The sequence below is a fragment of the Balaenoptera acutorostrata genome, chromosome 4, assembly GCF_949987535.1.
Source record: "Balaenoptera acutorostrata chromosome 4, mBalAcu1.1, whole genome shotgun sequence".
Taxonomy (NCBI): Eukaryota; Metazoa; Chordata; class Mammalia; order Artiodactyla; family Balaenopteridae; genus Balaenoptera; species Balaenoptera acutorostrata.
This window is the reverse complement of record NC_080067.1, coordinates 84,137,624-84,158,909: the sequence shown is the minus strand read 5'-3', so window position 1 is coordinate 84,158,909 and position 21,286 is coordinate 84,137,624. Positions and strand designations below refer to the sequence as shown.

The window sequence follows — 21,286 nt, the reverse complement described above, 5'->3', positions numbered from 1 at the left end:
TATTCAGTGGTTACCACAGCACACCGAGTACTTCTACAAACGTGAAACTTTTGCTACCAGTTTTTATTATTTGAAAAGAAACAATAATCTAAAACAGATGTAACTACCTAAAATAAAAATTTATTTAAGACTTTTGCTCATTCATGCCAATGTCTCAGCTGTTTTATTTTTGTAGCCATTGCTTCCCAACCAGTGATTTTCCTAGAGAGGGATGAGAAGACAAAGAGGAAACTAGTAGTATTCTTCAAACTGAAAAACAAACAAAAAAAAACCCAAACCCCGAAACGTATTGAAATAATGTTGAAAACTTAAAACAGCTCTAAGAGATAAGGGAGAAGAGGGGAAATGCCTCAGTTTGAAAAAGTTTGAGTAGCAAATAGTTTGGGGACTGTATACTGTTGTATAAATATGCACCCAAACAAGGGCAGGCTCCTCAGTTTTTGTTTTTTTGTGTTTTTTTGATTCTAGTTTTTCTCTCATAGCTTGTGACTTAAAAAATAAATGTGAATAGGTTCTGTAGCTTCTCAGGACTGGAAGGACTATGAAGGCCATCTATTTTAGTTCACCATTCAAGACTTGAATACTCTTGAATACAAAATTCCTGCCAAGTGATTGTTGAGTTTAGGATTAAATACCTCTTAAACTAGCCAGTAGAAACTGCTGGTATAATGAAAACAGCATGCATTAAAGTTTCAGGTCTATAACTTACTAGTTTTGTAACCTTGTGCCAATCTCATAACCTCTTTGGACTCCAGTTTTCTCTATGAAATGAAAAAAATGATGATACATGCTCTAGCTACTGAGAATCAAATACCATGTATGTAAAATGTTTTTGTAAATACTTTTTTCCTTAAATTGAGCTAACACTGTAACTGTGGCTTTCCTTTATTAGTCCTTTATTACAGATGGAAAGCAATGTCTTCCTTGACCACTATAACTAAATTAGTGCTCCCCCACCAACCAGAAGTCATTTCTTATACTATTACCCTTGTTACTTTTTTTATAGTTCACTTTACTTTCTGAATTAATCTTATTTGTTTACTTGTTCATTGTTTGTATGTATCCCTAGTTTGTAAACTTTATTAGAACAAAGACCTTGTCAATCTTATTCCCCATATATCCTTTGTTCTTAGGACAGTTTCTGGAACATATTGAAGGAAGGAAGGGAGGATGGAGAAAGGGAGAAAGGAAGGGTTGAATTTTAAGAACTTGAAAATCCTAGGCTATCCTCAGACTCTGATTTTTTGAGATGTATACTCTTGGGCATATAGTAGGCAGTCTTTAAGTACCTGTTGAATCACATTGAATTGAAAGTAATTTTTTTAGTATAAGGAGTGTTGCTCTCATAGGGAGGTGAATATGTATCACAACTGAGAGTAGCAGAACTATTTCCTTAGTATATCTCCTGTAGGCATGAAATCAGATCTGAAATGGAAGGTTATGGAAGACTAAGATAAATGTGAGATGGAGGTGACAGACTCACTCTCTTCAAATAATCTACTACTATCATGATTATTGAGATATATTTAACTCTATGCTATGCAACTTCTCATTTTTTCCTTGTTCCCTATAATGGTCTTAAACATTGTTTGAGAAACACAACATATATATATATATTTTTTTTTTTTGAGTCCCACGTTTTTCTTTTTCTCTTTTTTTTAAAACATCTTTATTGGAGTATAATTGCTTTACAGTGGACAATATATATTTTTTTAAAGTGCTCTTTTTTACTTCTTATTTTGGCTCATATTTTGGTCTTCTCAAATCATTTAAATAACATTTATACAGGAGATAAAGGAAATACAAGTTTGGTGATTTTATAAAATGTTAAATATGAAAACTTTTCCATTTTTCTTTTCTACTTGTAGAATTTCAAGAACCCTATGCCGTTGCTGTACTTCTGGAGAAAGATCTCATTGTAGTTGATCTGACACAAAGCAAGTAAGTTGTCCGTGTACGGATTAACACTATTTTAAACTCTATTTATTGCAATTAAAATATAGGAGGACGTTATAGATAATTGGCATTAGAATTCTTCAGATGGTAAATATTCTTTATGTGGAATATTGTTTTGCTAGAATTACAAAAATGTAATTTGGTTCAATAATGAAAACTAAACCAGGAGAGTTTAGGGGACACTGAGAATATTGTAAGATATTTTAAAGGCAACACCTAATGTTTAAAAAGATGCCTTTGGGGACTCCAAACACATAAAATGGATCACATTTCTGCTATTTCCCTAAGCAAAAACAATTGTTACAAAAATTACATAATGTACTGTTTGTCCATCTGCTCTATTGACTAAAGGAAAATGGCACATGATACAAGTATTATTGAACTACTATGGCAGACAATACAGAAGATCAGGATCTCGAGGCAAGAGATGATGGATGCCTTCTTTTACTTTCTTTTCTTTTTCATTATGTTGTGGGCAGTAGAAACAAATATAAAATATTGCTGTTAGAGTGGTGCTCTCCACTACTTTACATGGACAGTAAAAGTAGACTTGAAACCGATGAACACTGTCTTCCTGCTACATATTTTCATTATCAATGATAGGCATGAAGCTCATTTTCCCTCATTCTTTGCTCTAGACTCACTGATCATTTTTTAGCCCGTTATATTTGCAGAGCTTTTGTACATTCTCTCTCCTCTGCATGGAATAATCTTCCATTCCTTTTTCTCCTTATTAACATCTATAAGAATCTTAACTCAGATATCGTTTTCTCACTTAAAGAAAATCTTTCATTTTCTGTATAATTTGGTCAAATATCCTATTAAGGGCTGTCTTAGATCCATGTTCCTGTCCTTCATAGCTTTGACACAGATGAAATTTTCCATTTGTTATTGTTTTAAAGATTGTCTCCCTACTAGACTGTAGGCCTCATGAAGGACGGGCTTTGTCTCCACATGAAGTAGGTTCTTAATAAATTTTTGTTGGATGAAGTACAGTCTGAGTTTTACTCTCAGTGTAGTTTGTGAATGTAAGAGCCAAAGTTCTTCTTTGTGATAATTTGCAGCACATAGTATTTCAATATTTTGAAACGGAATAGGGTTGGTCCATAATATCACCATAACTGAATTCTGCCTAGCTGCTCTATTTATCAACATAAAACCTGATTAAATTTTGTGTACAAGTGTGGATTTATGCCTCTTTCTCTAAGTTCTAATATAGGTTTTATTAAAATATACTTTTCTGATCTCACTGGTAGTCACCTCTTCCTTCTGTGCCATATTTGTTGGTTCCTCATACCTTGTCTAATTGTCTAACATCCTCCAAGGCCCACTATACTTTTTCTTTAGTACTCACATTCTTTAGCATATACATTTATTCTTTTTAAAACTTTTTTATTGTGGTAAAATATATATAACATAAAAGTTATTATTTTTATACATTAATTCTTATGCTTTTTCATTACCTTATATAAGTATGTGAATTGACATTTTGTTTGCACGTTTTTATCTAATATTTTGCCTTCTTCAGCACCATGTTTTAAAATCTATGTGACATTCCCATTTTGTTGTCTATTACAAGAAGTTTAATGTGGAAAAACTGAACATGTTCTCTTTCCCTCCAAATAGTTACTTTTAGCCATGTTTAATGTTAACAATTAAATTGCAGCTTTGTACTCTTTTTTCAAATTAATTTATTCCTTCCTTCCTTCTTTTCCAGTTAATCCTCTACATGAAAGCAAGCATTAGGGCTTAAAAAATTTTCCTCTTCTTGGTTTCTTGGATTTACATCTTTGTTTACATTTCTACAACAACCAGTTCACACTTTCACATGTAAATTTTTGTAATACATTTTTAGTTATTTCTTTCTTAAATGTCATTTTTCTACTCTTTACCAATATAATAAAGTGATTTTCCCCCAAAATTTTCATGATATTGTTCACCTTCTCAGGAGTCTATCATTGTAACCTCTTGCTATTATCAAATCCCAAGTTGTAGATCTGATCTTTAAGGTGATCCACTTATTTTACTTCTATTTCTTCAATATCAGAAATATTGATAATTTCTGCTCTGAAACAGGGAACCTCTGATCCATTCAGTTTAAACTACTTGACATTTATTAAACACAACTTTCTCCTTTCCATGTGATTTTGCATATACTACTATTCTTATCTGGGAAACCATTAAGATTGGAGGGAAGAGAACCCCTGTCAACACACACATAGACACACACACACACACCATACTCTTTCTAGTGTTTGAACTAAGTTTCTGATTAAATTCCTATAATATGGGGAAAATTATTTTTAATAGTCCTCCCCACCCCCCAAAAGCATGCTGTATCAGAAGTAACATGATCACACAGACCAAGAACAGATGCAGCATAGAATAATACTCAATTCCAGCTACTACAGTACCTGGTGCATCTGGTACATGAGAAGTGTACAATATATTGTGGTTCTAAGAATTCTTAATTTGGTTCTTACTGATACCCCTTTTTAAAATGATATATGACTTGATGATATGAAATTTACTACACCCATAGGTCTGCATTCCCACTGTTTTCTAGTTTACATAGGAAACAATCTTAAACATGTGTAATCACACACATACCTACATTGCACACACAACTTTCAGTTACTCCCTATAAAAATACAAAACCAAAATACTTGCCTACGTATTACGTCCCTTGCAAAGCATGTAAAATTCTCTAAGATATTTTAATACTTGTATTATATAAATATATAGATAAAATTGTATGTAGATAAAGTACCTAGTTGATACGTTTTAATAAATTGACATGTCAACTTGCTGCATATTTTCAATTTAACATAATTTAGTCTATCCATTTTAGAAAGTGATATCACTGTGTAATTTTGGAATTACTGGAAAGAAAATGAGTTTATTCAAGTAAAATTCTACCAGTATTCATATTACATTTTATAGATATATATTTTTAAAAGAGAATTCTTGTTCAGATGATCATTGTGTTATGATGCTTAAAAAACAATTATGTGAAATATATTCAATATAATCAATATTTAGAAGATTTTAGGGTTTGTTTTATAAAAGTTATTTCATTTTTATATCAGTGCAAAATGACACTAATATATTATCTTTATCTATTAGCTTTCCAATCTTTGAAAATCCATATCCTGTGGACATTCATGAATCACCAGTTACATGCACAGCATACTTTGCTGATTGCCCACCAGATTTGATTCTAGTGCTCTACTCTATAGGAGTCAAGCATAAAAAACAAGGATACAGTAATAAGGTAAAAGCAACAATTAGAAATAAATTTTCTTGTATTCATATTCATATCATATGATCATACTTTTTTCTGTTATTTTATTTTCTGACTTTCCATAGAAGAAGACTTGAACTAAATTCTTTTCAAGTCATAAGCTGGCACCTATAAAGGACATAATTTCTGAAATTCAAATTTCCTAAATGCTACATAGCTTTAAGTCTACGAGAATATAAATTTCTTATATAAAAAGTATACAATTATATACTAAGATATACTTACCTATCATGTATATTTATATACTAAGTATATGTTTAAACTAACATATGCTTGAATCATAAGATGTTACTTTTGATTATTTTAGGTGAAGGATTACATTTTAAGAAATTCAAGAGTCAACTCTCTCTATTTCTTGATAATCAATATTTCTGTCAATCAATGGTTAATAAGACATAATTGTCAAAGACTTTCATTAAGTAACTTTCTAGAATTCCATTTTGTTATATTTAACTACAGGATTCAAATACTTACAATTGTAATAGACCCCCCCCCCATTATGATTTCTGTTATTTGAACAGGACTGTTGAGATGGACAACTCCAGGGGGCACAATTTACATAGTATTTTGTGTTAAATGGCACCACCACAATTTGGAGGTACATAGACTACATGGAAAATGTAGCAACACCGTATTTGTATGATTAAAGATACTTCTTCGCATTTTTAATATGAATGGTAATATTTGTTAAAATCTATATTTTTAAAGGATATGAAATTTTGCATTTGGAATTGTTTGTTCAATGAAAGAGTTAAAAAATAGGTACACATTTCATTTTCATTACTTAACAGCTATTTGTTTTTAAGTGAAACTTTTACTGTTATTTTAAAATATTTTTATTTTAAGTTTCTGAGTTATTTAAATTTAAAAAATAAAACTTATAAATTCTTCCCATATAATCTGTTTAGGAGTGGCCAATCAGTGGAGGAGTTTGGAACCTTGGCACACAGACATATCCAGAAATTATTATTACTGGGTAAGTGGGATGTGATTTATGAGTTCATCAATTTATCATCAAAAAGATTTCATTGAATTTTCACACTTTCCCATAATTGTGCTCTAGGAATGCTGACAGTTTAAATTAAAATATAAGACACAGCTTCTATCCAAAGATTATAACCTTTATAGAAGATAAAATCAAATCATTGAAAACATAGACATATAACAAAAATAAATAAGTGTAGATTATAAGACCAGAAGAAAGTCAAAGATAGAAAAATCATGAGAGATTAGTCAAGGAAGAATTTCTGTAGAAATCATAGATTATTAGCCTTAGAAAGGCCCTTACCAATATCTCTTGATTCCATCTAAATCCAGGAATCAGTGCTCTGTATCTCCATCAAGTCACTATTTAAAGTATACTTCAAAACTTAGAGCACCAGAAATGTTGTTACTTCCTATAGCAACCCACTTCATGCTCTAATATTAGGGATGAAAATGGAAACATAGCAACAGATAAAGATAAGACTTAAAAGATCATAAGGAGTTCTACTTATGGGTTATGGAATAGATGTACTTTTCCCTATTCTTCCCACTAAGTACAATTAAAACCCCTGGATATTATTATAATATGACTGGAAAAGATGGAGAGAAGTCAGACTGGATAGGTCCCCGAAGACTCAAGGAATGACATGGAAGTGAGTTTCCTGGCTTTTCTTTTTGCCTCATATATCCCAGAATTGGAGCTGAAGAAGCTGGCAACCTGGAGCTGCAGGCACAAACCTAAAAAGCCCAACAAAAGCTAGCTCTCTCTAGCCAAAAGGTGAGGAAAGGGGCAGCCTATAAAGACAGTAAACTTTTAGAAAATAATCTTTCTATTATAGCTAACCAACACAGAAAAAAACTATGGCCCCACCCCTACCCACTTCATCAAAGGTTGAGTGGAAAGCGTGGACTTTCACCCTCATCAGGCCATAATAAGGTGCCTCAACTTACCCATGAAGGGGGTGTCAGTTTCTGACACTGAGCTAAGGCTGAGTAGGGTGCTGGGACTTTTAACCCTGCTGAACGGTAGTGAAACTCATTACCTGTGGTGACAGAGATCATGTGGGGAGAGAATTCCCAACAATGCCTAGCAGTAATGAGGAGCCATATACCCTCCCCTTTTTTGTCAATGGAAGTCCAGTGAGGAAGGAGGAAAGAAGAACAGAGCTTTAAAAGTTCATAAGGAAATAATGGTTGAAAACTTCCCAAATTTGGCAAAAAACATGAACCTAGAGATTGCAGAAGGTGAGCGAACCACAAGAAGTTCACAATAAGACACATCATAGTCAAACTTTTGAATACTAAACACCAAGAAAAAAAATATGAAAACAGCAAAAGAGAAATCACACCTCACCAACAGGGCAAAACCAATTTGAATGATGGCATATTTCCATTAGAAACCATGGAGGCCAGAGGAAACCTGAATCTTTTTCAAGTGCTGAAAGAAAAGAACTGGCAACCTAGAATAATATACCCAGCAAAAATATCTTCCAGGAATTAATTAGAAATTAATACATTCTAAGATGAGGGAAACTAAGAATATGTCAACATCAGACCTACCCTGAAAGAATGGCTAAAGGAGATTCTCTAAACAGAAAGCAAATGATAAAAGAAGGAACCTTGGAATATGAGGAAGGAAGGAAGAACACAGTAAGCAAAAATATGGGTTAATACAATAGGCTTTCTTTCTCTTGAGTTGTTAAAATTATATTTGATGGTTGAAGAAAATATTATGGTTACATTGTTTGATGTGGTTCTACATATGTATAGAGGAAATATTTAAGGTAATTATAAATGGATGAGGGTAAACTGGTATAAAGAAAGGTAAGGTTTTTATACTTCCCTTAAAATGGTAGTATGATAACACCAGTAGACTGTGACAAGTTAAATGAATATTACAATGCAGTACCTAAAGCAATGCTGTAAAAAGATCTGGGCTAAGAGATACACTGGAAAACATTATTGACACATAAAAATGGATGTACTAAAATAATTCAATTAACCTATAGGAAAGTGGGGGGAAAAAACCCAGTGACAGTAAAAGGACAAAACAGAAAAGAAAAAAAAAAAGATGGGCTTAATTAATCATGGAAGTGTTAAGGCTTAAATGTAAATGGTCTAAATACATTAATTCAAATGCATTGATTAGCAGAGTGGATTAAAAAACATAACCCAATGCTATGCCATTAACAATACACTGGGGCTTCCCTGGTGGTGCAGTGGTTGAGAATCTGCCTGCTAATGCAGGGCACACGGGTTCGAGCCCTGGTTTGGGAAGATTCCACATGCTGCGGAGCAACTGGACCCATGAGCCACAACTACTGAGCCTGCGCATCTGGAGCCTGTGCTCCACAACAAGAGAGCCTGCAATAGGGAGAGGCCCGCGCACCGCGATGAAGAGTGGCCCCCGCTTGCCGCAACTAGAGAAAGCCCTCGCACAGAAACGACGACCCAACACAGCCAAAAATAAATAAATAAATTTATTAAAAAAAAACAAAAAAAACCCAATACACTCACTTCAAATACCACAGTATAATCAGGTTTAGAGAAAAAGGACAGAAAAATACTTTATAAAAGAATCAATGGAGAGTGACATCAGCAAGATGTCAAAATCAGTAGCCCCAGACCTCATTCTCCCACAGACACACTGATGCAACAATATATGGTCCCAAAACCTTTATGAAAACTCTAGAAACCAATTAGGGAATCATAGTACCCCAGGGGACCTCAAAGCCAAGAGTAGCCACACTGAAATGGGTAAAAACAGCCATTTTATTTCAACTATATCAGCTTCTCCCCCAAATTGGCACAGCTCATGTTCAGGAGGAATCTTCTCTCATGAGAGGGAAGTAGTGGAGTAGACTGTACATCCAATGTTCCTGCTTTTCAGGAGACTTCCAAAGAGACTAGTTTTTATCTCCCCTGAGTCAGAGTACCGATGGAACCTGGATGCCTGGGGGCTGCAGAGAACAAAAGAGAGCTCAGTGGCTTATTGAAGTGCCAAGAAACTTGCAGAACTACATACAGATAATAGAAGGAGCAAAAGATGCAAGCTCCTGAAAAAGAAACCAGCAAACCTCTCTAATTGGGAAATTACACATACAGTCCCAGAGAAGTTGCATCCCCATTGAAGGTTTGAGAGACCCCAAGGATCTTGAGCTTGGAGAAGGTCTTCCCCTGTATAAAGCCAGTCCATAACAGGTGGCTGTTTTTCAAATGCTAAATTCACAGTAAAAAATAACAAGGTGCACGAAGAAACAGGCAAACACAACCCAATCAAAGGAACAAGATAATTATCTAGAAACTGACCCTAAAGAATTTGATATCTGTGAATTACCTGACAAGCAACTGAAAATAACTGTCTTAAAGAAGCTCAATGCATGACAAGAGAATACAAGTAGACAACTAAATGAAATCAGGAAAATGATGCATGAATGAAATGAAAATATCAACAAAGAGATAGAAACTATTAAAAAGAACCAGAAAGAAACTCTTAAAGAGAAGAATACAATAACTGAATTGAGGATTTTACTAGAAGGGATTAACAGCAGATTTAATCAGAAGAAAGAACCAGCAAACTTGAAGATAGGTAATAAGAAATCACTGAGTCAGAGGAACAAAAGGAAAAAGAATGAAGAAAAGTGGCGAATGCCTAAAGGACTTATGGGATACCATCAAACATACCAGTATAGCATTATGGAAGTCCCAGAAGACTAGAGAGAGAATGGGACAGAGAACTTATTTGAAGAAATCTTGGCTAAAAACTTCTCAAATCTGAGGAGGTAAATGGACTTCCATATTCATTGGCTATGTATCAGAATATTCCAATGAAGATGAACCCAAAGAGGCCCACACTGAGACACATTATAATCGATTGTCAAAGACAAACAATCTTAAAAGCAGCAACAGAAAAGCTACTCATTATCTGTATGAAAACTGTCATGAGATTATCATTGGATTTCTCAGCAGAAATATTACAGGCTAGAAGGGAGAAGGATGATATATTTAAAGTGAATAAAGAAAAAAAGAAAAGCCAGCCATGGGACACTATATCTGGAAAACTATACTTCAAAAATAAAGGAGAGATAAAGACCTTCCAAGATAAACAAAAACTGAAACCATTTATTACCACTATACCTGCCTCACAAGAATTGCTAAAGGGAGTCCTTTGAGTTGAAATGAATGAACACTAGACAACAAAATGAAAGCATATGAAAATATAAAGCTCTCTGGTAAAAGTAAATACATAGACAAAAACAGAATCCTGTAACACTGTAGTGGTGGTGCATGAATCACTTTAAATTCAGGTGTAAAATTTAAAAGATAAAAGCATTTTTAAAAACTATAACTGTAAAACTATGTTAATGGTTACAAAATATAAAGAGATGTATTGATAATTTACAGCATCATTAACATAAAGTGAGGGGAGAGAGAAAAGAGTAGGGTTTGTTTTCAGTTATAATGTGCTGTATTACTTAACATAGATCACGACTTCCTTTGTTAATCCTCAAATATGCATTCATGGCATCATTTTCAAAGGCTTCTGTCCATTCCCAACACAAAATGTTAATCCACCCTCCACTGAAACCTTTGGTTTATTTTCAGACAGATCTGTGATGTAAACAGCTTCATGCTCTGGATCTTTTGGCGTATGGAGTCTCAGCTCACCTGAGGACAGGTGGTCATGCCTTGCCCCCAGGGATTCCTGTGGGTCAAGTGGGCCCTGAGAGGAGAGGGGGCTAAAGGCCCTGAGGACTAAGGGTATTTTTGGGTAGATTTCTAAGGGCGACTCCTCACACAACCCTAAACCCTAAATCCACCATGTGATTTCCACTAACTCAGCGGCATCTACCTTAGGCAACAACAAGGCCACACCTATGCCAGGAGGAGCTCAGTTGCTAGGAAACAGGCCCAGGGAAACTGCACTTCTGGAAGTTCTTACCTGAACTCTTCAAACTACTCAGTGGTCTCAGGTGTGCTATGCCTGATATCTCTAGCTCAGTGCTACTGAATACGAGCCTGAGGGAGTAATATCTGTACCAATAAGAAAACTTGTTAAAGGTGCCATTTCATGAGCCCAACAGGAGAATCATAACTTAGAGTGGGGCCCTGATTCCCTCCAAATTTGTATGCACTTTAAAGAATCAGAAGAAATGTTTGCTACGTGGTTCCCATGCAGTTTCCCATTAGTATTACATGATGAGTATTTAGAAATTACATCACCTGTGCCCTCCCCACAGAGTCTGTCTATTGATCTGGGTGGGAGCATCCATGTTGTTTTAACTCCAGGTGATTCTAAGTTTAGACCAGTTTTAAGCCCAAGGGCTGCTGGGTACATCGGTGAGAGTTGCTTCCTGTCTTTAGTCCCTTTGCCTTTGGGAAGACATCGGTGTCTGCTCTACATGGTATTGGAATGGGCAGGGCAGTGTAGCCCACTTAAGGAGTAGGGTTTTTGTATGCAGTTGAAGTTAAATTGTCACTTTAAAATAGATCAGTATAACTATAAGATGTTTTATGTAATACACAAGGTAACTGCAAAGAAAATACCTATAGAATATGAACAAAAGAAAGTGAGAAACAAATCAAAGCATGTCACTATAAAAAATCAATGAAACAAAAGGAAGGCAGCAAGAAAGGAAACAAGGGGCAAAATAAATACAATATAAGCATAAAACAACTTTTAAATGGTAGTGGTAAGTCCTATACTATCATTTCCTTAAAGATAAATGAATTAAACTCCCAAATCAAAAGACACAGAATGGAAGAATGGAAAAAGAAACAAGATCCAGCTATATGCTGTCTACAGGAGACTCACTTTAGATATAAGGGTGTACATAGCCTGAAATGAAAGGATGGGTAAGGATATTGCATGCAAATGCTAACAAAAAAAAGACATCAGGGGTGAGCATACTTTTATCAGACAAAATAGACTTTAAGCCAAAAACTGTCATAAAGACAAAGAAGGATAATATATGATAAAATAGTCAATTCACCAGAAAGAAATAAAAATTATAAATGTATATTCACCTAACAATATAGCACCCAAATATATAAAGCAAACACTGACAGAATTGAAGGGAGAAATAGGAAATAGTGCAAAAATAGTAGGAGTTTTCAATAACCCACTTTCAATAATGAATAGAGCACCCAGACAGAAGTTCAATAAGGAACAGAAGACTTGAAAAACAGTATAGAACAATTGGACCTCATAGCCATGTACAGCACACTCTACCCAACAACAGCAGAATATACATTCTCCTCAAGTACACGTGAAACATTCTCCAGGATAGATCACATGTTAGGCCATAAAACAAGTCTTAAAATTTTTAAGAAGATTGAAATCATAACAAGTATTTTTTTACAACCACAATGAAATGAAATTAGAAATGAATAGCAAAAGGAAGACTGGAAAATCCACAAAATATGTGGAAATTAGGCAATACCCTCTTGAACAACCAATGGGTTAAAGAAATCACAAGGAAGTTGGAAAATGTCTTGAGAAAAATGATAAAGAAAAGACAACATAACAAACTTATGGGATGCAACAAAAGCACAACTAAGAGCTTTACAAGTAAACCTCTAAGAAGTTTATAGTAGTAAATGCCAACATTAAAAAAAAGATCTAAAATCAACAATTTAACTGTATACCTCAAGGGATTAGAAAAAACTAAACCCAAATTTAGCAGAAGAAAGGAAATAACAAAGATTAGAACAGAAATAAAAACAAAATAGAGGGTAGAAAAACAATAGAAAATATTAAAAACTGAGTTTTTTTAAAGATCAACAAAATTGACAAACTCTTAGCTAGACTAAGAAAAAAAGAAAAGACTCAACAAATATCAGAAATGAAAAAGGAGATATTACAGTTGATGCCACAGAAATAAAAAAGGTTCATAAGAGACTACTCTGAAAAATTGTGTGCCAACAAAATGGATAACCTAGAAGAAATGGATAAATTTCTGGAAACATGCAACTGATCAAGACTGAAAAATGAAGAAATTAAAAAATCTGACAGACCTTTAATCAGTAGGAAGATTGAATCAGTAATAAAAAAATCTCCCAACAAAGAAAAGCCCAGAAGTAGAGGGCTTAACTGGAGAATTCTACCTAACATTTAAAGAATTAACAGTAGTTCTTTTTAAACTCCTCAAAAAATTGGAGAGGGAACACTTCCAAACTCATTGTATGAGACCAGCATTACATGATGTCAAAATCAGACAAAGATACTACCAGAAAAGAAAACTACAGAGCAATATCCCCAGTGACTATTATTGCAAAAATCCTCAACAAAATACGAACAAAACAAATTCAACTACACATTAAAATGATTATACATCATAACCAAGTGGGATATATCCTCAGGATGCAAGGATGGTTCAACATGAAAATCAATCAATGTGATATACCACACCAACAAAATGAAGGACAAAAACCACATGAACATCTCAGATGAAGCAGAAAAAGCATTTGACAAAATTCAACACTCTTTAATGATAAAAACATTCAACAATCTAGGAATAGAAGGAAATTACCACAACATAATAAAGGTCATGTGTGAAAAGCACATAGCTAACATCATACTCAATGGTGAATAACTAAAAGTTTTCCCTCTAAGATCAGAAACAAGGGAAGGATACTCACACAACTTGATTCAACATAAAGCTAGGGTCCTTACACTTCCTGATTTCAAAACATGATACAAAGCTAATCAAAAATATTACAAAGTAATCAAAACAGTATGGTACTCACATAAAGACAGAGATATTGACCACTGAAACAGAGTAAAGAACTTATAAATAAACCATCACCTGTATTGTCAAATCTTTGATAAAGATACCAAGGCTATACAAAGGGGAAAGGATAGCCTCTTCAACAAATGATGTTGGTAAAACAGTATTTGCACATGTGAAAGAATGAAATTGGACCTTTACCGTATACCATACACAAAATCAACTGAAAACAAAAACCCCTAAATCTAAGACCTGAAACTAAAGAACACCCAAAAGAAAATGGGAAATGCTTCGTGACATTGGATTTGGCAATTATTTCCTAGTTGTGACACCAAAAACACAGGCAACAAAAGCAAAAATAGACAAATGAGACTACCTCAAGTTAAAAATTTCTGTGAAACAAAAGGAACAATCAACAGAGTGAAAAGACATCCTACAGAGTCAGAGAAGTTATTTTCAAACCATATATCTGATAAGGGGTTAATATCCAAACTATGTAAAGAACTCCTATAACTCAACAACAAAAACATACAATTCAATTAAAATGGGCAAAGGACTTGACTTAGGTATTTCTCCAAAGATACACAATTGGCTTATAAGTATATGAAAAGATGTTCAACATCACTACTTATCAGGAAAATGCAAGTCAAATCCACAATGAGATATCACTTTACAACTGTTAGGATAGCACTATGCAGCACCAACAAGAAAATAAGTGTTGGTGAAGATGTGGAGAAATTGAAACATTTGTGCACTGTTGGTTGAAGTGTAAACTGAGGTAGCTGCTATGGAAAATGATATGGAGTTTCCTCAAAAAATTAAAATTAGAATTACCATATAATCCAGCAATCCCACTTCTAAGCACATATTCAAAAGAATTGAAAACAGGGTGTCAAAGGTGTTCCATGTTTATTGCACATCCATGTTTATTGCAGCATTTATTCACAGTATCCAAGAGGTGGAAGCAACATAAATGTCCATCAAAAAATGAATGGGTTTCTTAAATGCGTTGTATACAATGGAATACTATTTAGTTTAGCCTTAGAAGAGAAGGAAATCTTTCTATTACATGGATGAACCAGAGGAAATTATGCTAAGTGAAATAAGCCAGTCCCAAAAAGACAAATACTGCATGATTCCACTTATATCAGGTACTTAGAATAGACAAATTCATAAAGACAGAAGACAGAAGGGATGGTGGTTGCTCAAGAGAGGGGAAAAGGGAGTTGTTGTTCAGTGGATGTGGAGTTCAATTTTTCTAGATGAAAAATTTCTAGAGATTTGCTGCACAACAATGTGCATATCGTTAATACTATTGTGTTATACACTTTTAAATGGTTAACATAGTAAATTTTATGTTATGTTTTTTACCACAATAAAAAAAATCAATGTATAACTAAAAGTTACTATAACTGAAAATAAGAACTAAATAAGTTGGCTTAACAGCATGTAGTGACAGCTGAAAAAAGGATTAGCAAACTGGAAGATAGTGAGTAGAAAATATCCAGATGGAATCACAGAGAAAAAAGAAAAGCATAAGAGATATACGATACTTGGTGAAGAAGTTTGAACATATATATAACTGGAGACACAAACAGAAAGGAGAGAGAGAATAAAGCAGAATAAATTATTGAATGATAATGGCTCAGATTCTTTCCATTGAGAACACAAATTCAAAATGTGCTAAAAACTAAAAACAGAGTAAATAAAAGGAAAACCATCTACACAGATTGTAGTAAAACTGATGAAAACGAAGGGTAATGAAAATATTCTTGAAAGCAGCCAGAGGTGCACACTTTACAATAAAACAAACAATAATAAGATTGAGAGTTGATATTTTAACAGAAATGGTGAAAGGAGAAGGTATTGGTATAAAATCTCTATGCTACTGGGAAAAATGCTAATATAGAATTTCATACTTAGCAAAAATATTCTTCAACTATGAAGGCAAATTTTTTTTCAAACAAATGTTGAGAGCATTAAAGTGAATGCTTTAAATAGAAGGAAAACAATACCAAATAGAATAATAGAAATGCAGAACTTAAATAATAACAACAGAAAAAGGTAAATGCAAGAATAAATCTAAATTAAAATAATATTATGTTTTAGTATAAGTATTAAAATGTCAATAATTTTTAATAATATTGTGATGTAGAATGAAAATATATCATAATGCTAGCACAAAAGGTGGGAGAAAGGAAAACAGAGATAAAATATTTAACATTCTTGCTTTGTCTGGGTAGGTATAAAATGAACAATTTAAGGATCAACAATTTAAGGGTCAGTTTTGTAATATCTGTGTTAGCCACTAAAATAATAGTACAAGAATATAATACTCAAAAACTAATAAAATAGAGTAATATTTTAAAATGTGATTAATCCTTAAAAGGACAGAAAAGAGAGAGAAAGAAGACAGAATTGGTTAGACAAATAGAATATAATTGTGAGGTTAGCAGATTTAAATTCCAGTGTATCAGTAATTACACTAAATATAATTTGACTGAATTCTGCAATCATAAGCAAAGACTGTCAGTCTAAATAAAAAAAAATTCTAAGTCACTTCTGAGACACATTAAATATATGTATACTAAAAATTTGAAAGTAAATACATGAAAAATTGTAACATGAACAGTTTAAAATTTTGGTATACCTCTACTTATGTCAGTAAAGTAGTTTCCCATTGCTGCATAACAAATCACCACAAACTTAGCAGCTGAAAACTCATGTATTAACTCACAGCTCTATAGGTCAGACATCTGGCACTGTATGATTGAGATCTTTGCTCAGTGTACCATAAGACTGAAATCAAGGGGTCAACAAGGCTGAGTTGTCATCTGGAGGTTCTGAGGGAAAATCTGCTTCCAAACTCATTCTTTTTATTAGAAAAATTTAGTTCCTTGTGGTTGTGGACTGAGCTCCCAATTTCCTTGCTAGGTGTCATGGGGGGAGAGCATGTTAGCTACCTAAGGCTGCCTGCATTTCTTGCCACATGGCCCCTTCTTACTTCAAGCCAGTAACAATGCAGCTAATACTTCTCATGCTTCAAATTTCAAAATTCTTTCATCTTTTACCTCTAGATCTATATTTATAGGTTTCATGTGATAGGTCAGGTTCACCCAAATAGTATCCTTTTCTTAGTCAACATAATATAATTATCATGGGAGTGATATATTCTCTGTTATATTCACAGTCCCAGAGAATATACAGGATTATCCACAAGGCAGGAATCCTGGGGAATATTTTAGAATTCTGCCTACCACAGTAAACTTTAAAGCAAGAAGCATTATCAAATGTAAAAGGGACTATTTTAAAATAATAAAAGGATGAATCCATAAGAATTTTGAGTTCAGGGCCCCAAAATATACAAAGAGATAGACAATTCTGCAATAAGTAGAAGAAAATATAACAAACCTCTCTCTGCAACTGATTTTAAAATTAAAGGAAAAATCCATAACAATAAAGAAAGTTTTGAACAGCATGATTAATAAGTCTGACTTAACTGACGTATTTAAAACATTACACTCTACAATTCAAGAATGTACATTCTTTTCAAGTGCACATGAGACACAGACCAAAATTGACCATATGCAGGACCATAATAAAAGTGCCAATAAATGTCACAGGATTGTAATCATATATAACATGTTCTCTGACCACAGGGGAATTCAACTAGGAACGAATGACAAAAATATATAAAGAACATTCACAAGTTTTCAAAATTAAGCAATCTATTCCCAGCTAGCTTACTGGTTAATAAACAAATCACAATAGAAAATTTTAATATATCACAAACAGAAAGATAGTGAAACTAAAATATATCATAACATGTGGATACATCAAAATCTATGTTTAAAGGTAAGCTTATACCCATGTTATATGTTTATATAAGTTAATATAAGTTTATACCCATGCATGTTAATGAGAAGACTAAAATTTAATGATCTAATTATCTATCTTGAGAAGTTAAAAAGGATAAAAAAATTATTCCCCCAAAAGTAAAAAGGAAAATAATACTGTTAACAAAAATTAATGAAATAGAAAGAAAATGTACAATAGCAAAGATTAACAAAGCCAAAGTTGGTTTATGGAAATAAATAATAAAGTTGCTAAAGGTGTGTGCAAGATTGTCAAGAAACACAGAAGAAACAAAATGGAACAATCATAAATATATGGAAATCAAGCAACACACTCTTAAACAACCAACAGACCAAATGAGAAATCACAAGGGAAATTAGAAAATATTTTGAGATAAATAAAAAGAAAAATAATAGCATGGAGATGTGGCAAAAACAGTACTCATAGGGGAATTTATAGCTGTAATCACCTACATTAAAGGAATAAGAAAGTTCAATAACCTATCTTTACACCTTAAGGAACTAGAAGAAAAACTGATGCCAGCAGATATAAGAAATAATAAAAATTCAAGCAGAGATAAACAAAACAGAGAATAGAAAAACAATAAAGGAATTCAATGAAACCAAAAGTTTGTTCTTTGAAGAGTTCAACAGAATTGACAAAACTTTTGTTAGAGTGACTCAAGAAAAAAAAAAAGGAGACAATTATTAAAATCACAATGAAAAGTGAGTATAATACTATCAATCTTACAAAAATAAGAAAGATTATAAGAGAATACTGTGAACAATTCTATGCCAACAAATTAAATAACCTAAATGAAATGAATAAATTCTGAGAAATGCACAAACTATCAAAACTGACTCAAAAAGAAATAGATAATCTGAACAGATTTATAACAAGTAAAGAGATTAAATCAGTAATTGAAACCTTCCATCAAAGGAAAGACCAGGACCACATGGCTTTGTGACGAATTCTACCAGTCATTTAAATAGATAACACCAAATGCTTTTCAAACTTTTCCAAAAAATAGAAGGGAAAACGTCCTAACTCATTATCTGAGGCATCATTCTAATACCAAACTAGAAAAAGACACTGAATGAAAAGAGAACTGCAACAATATTCCTTATAAATATAGATTCAAGTATACTAAACAAACTATTAGCAAACTGAATCTTACAGCATATTAAAAGGATTATAAACCATGATCAAGTGGGATTTATCCTAGGAATACAAGAGTGTTTCAACATACAAAAATCAATGTAATACCCACACTAATAGAATAAAGGGGAAAAAACACATAGTCATCTCATGCATAAAAAAGCATTTGACAAAATTAAACACCACTTTCACGATTTAAAACTGCAACAACAGCAGCATGCAGAAAACTAGGAGCAGAATGGAACTTCCTTAACCTGGTAAAGGGCATTTTTGCAAAACCCACAGGTAACGTCATATTCAATGGTGAAAGACTAAAAGCTTTCCCTCTGAGATCAGGAACAAGACAAAGATTTCTGCTTTTGCTACTTCTATTTCATATTGAACCAGAAATTCTAGCCAGAGGAGTGAGGCAAGAAAAATAAAAGGGAATTTGCAAAAATGCCCTTTACCAGGTTAAGGAAGTTCTATTCTACTCCTAGTTTTCTAAGTGTTGCTGTTGTTGCAGTTTTAAATAAAAGACATCACAATGGAAAGGAAGAAGTAAAATTATATCTATTTGCAAATGACATAATCTTATATATATGTTAGTGTATTTCTATATACTAACAATGAACAATCTGCAAAGAAAATTAAGAAAGCAATTTTATTTACAATAGCATCAAAAAATAAAATACTTATAAATAAATTTAACCAAGGAGATGAAAGGCTTGTGCACTAGAAACTATAAAACTTTGCTGAAAAAAATTAAATAATACACAAATAAATAGAATCATTCCATGTTTATGAATTAGAAGGCAATATTATTAAGATGGCAATATCTCAAAGTGATATACAGATTCACTACAATTCATATCAGAATCCCAATGATCTTTCTGCAGAAATGAAAAAAGTTTATCCTAAAATTCATATGAAATGGCAAGTGACCCAAAATAGTCAAAATCATCTTGAAATAGACCAAAGTTGAAGGACTTACACTTCTCAATTGTAAAATTTCCTACACAGCTACAGTAATCAAAACAGTGTGGTACTGACATAAGATTAGATTTATAATTTAATGGAATGGAATTGGGAGTCCAGAAATAAAACCATACGTCTATGACTAATTGGTTTTTTACAATGGTGCCAAGCCTATTTAATGGGGCAAACAATAATCTCATCAACAAATGGTGTTGGGAGAATTGAATATCCACATGCTAAAGAATAAAGTTGGACCCTTACCTCATGGCATATACAAAAATTAACTCAAATATGGTCAAAGATGTAAATTTACAGCTAAGACTATAAAACTCAAGAAAACAAGGATAATCTTTCCTGAATATGATTGTGGCTGTGGCTCTTAGATATTACACCAAAACATAGAAATTATAGGAAATGGATGCTGAATTACTGGCATGGCAGCTCAGGCAGCAGGAGAATTTTCAGGGAAAAAAAAAGGAAGCAGAAAAATGCTCCTAAACACAAAGGGGCTCCACTATGGAACCCATGACCAAGTCAATAAAAAGCAACTCCTGTCTCCCTTCCCCAGTCTCTCTGGCTTTCTTTTCTATTACCTACCTGCTTCATCCCAGCCAGAAGAGAGCCTGTAAGCTCCCCATCTGTCTTCAGAGCAAAAGAGCTTGGACACCAGGAAGAATAGGCTGTAAGAGCACTTCCTTGGGAGGCTGGCTCAGTGCCCTCACTCCTGGCTCCATTCCAGTTCAGCAGAATCTTGCTGTGGGATATTTACCCACTCCTTTGCAGGCCATAGAACTGGCCCAACTATGAGCAGTAGCTGCTCTGCCAACATGAGAAAGGGGCAGCAGTTTTCCTAGTTTTAGGTATGCACTCAACCCTTTAACAGCCCATACGCAGCTCAGGCTTCATGCAATTATGCTAATAAATGTACTGAAGAAAAAGGGGAAAAATCATAAGCAACAAAGAAAAAAATAGATAAAATGGTCTTCACTATCAGGTGAAAAGGTAACAGTGAATGGAAGAAACTTTTAAAAATCATATATCTGATAAGGGTTTTAGTATTCAGGATATATAAAGAACCCTTACAGCTCAAAAACAAAAAGACAAATATACCAATTTTTTAAAAGTGGGCAAAGGATTTGTATAGACTTTTTCAAAAAAAGATATACAAATGGCTAATGAAAAGATGCTCAACATCATTAGTCATTGGGGAAATGACGATTATTTGTAGACGATTTCTTATAGAATTACCATTATACCTATTACCAAATAATGATACAACTCTAGATAGGTTTAAGGATTTGCTTTTTATATTTTGATGCTCAACTTTAATTTCGCTATGATA

General features: G+C 33.4%; 1 protein-coding gene across 10 annotated transcripts in view; it reads left to right on the top strand.

Annotated features, from left to right (window-relative positions):
* Positions 1–21,286, top strand: part of STXBP5L (syntaxin binding protein 5L) — a 384,033-nt gene that overhangs the window by 214,674 nt on the left and 148,073 nt on the right. For all 10 annotated transcript variants that reach the window (XM_057545862.1, XM_057545860.1, XM_057545863.1 and 7 more), the window contains exons 12-14: positions 1,869–1,941; positions 5,083–5,230; positions 6,169–6,236. In XM_057545862.1, coding sequence (XP_057401845.1) covers positions 1,869–1,941; positions 5,083–5,230; positions 6,169–6,236 — 289 coding nt within the window. The remainder of the gene's footprint in view (positions 1–1,868; positions 1,942–5,082; positions 5,231–6,168; positions 6,237–21,286) is intronic.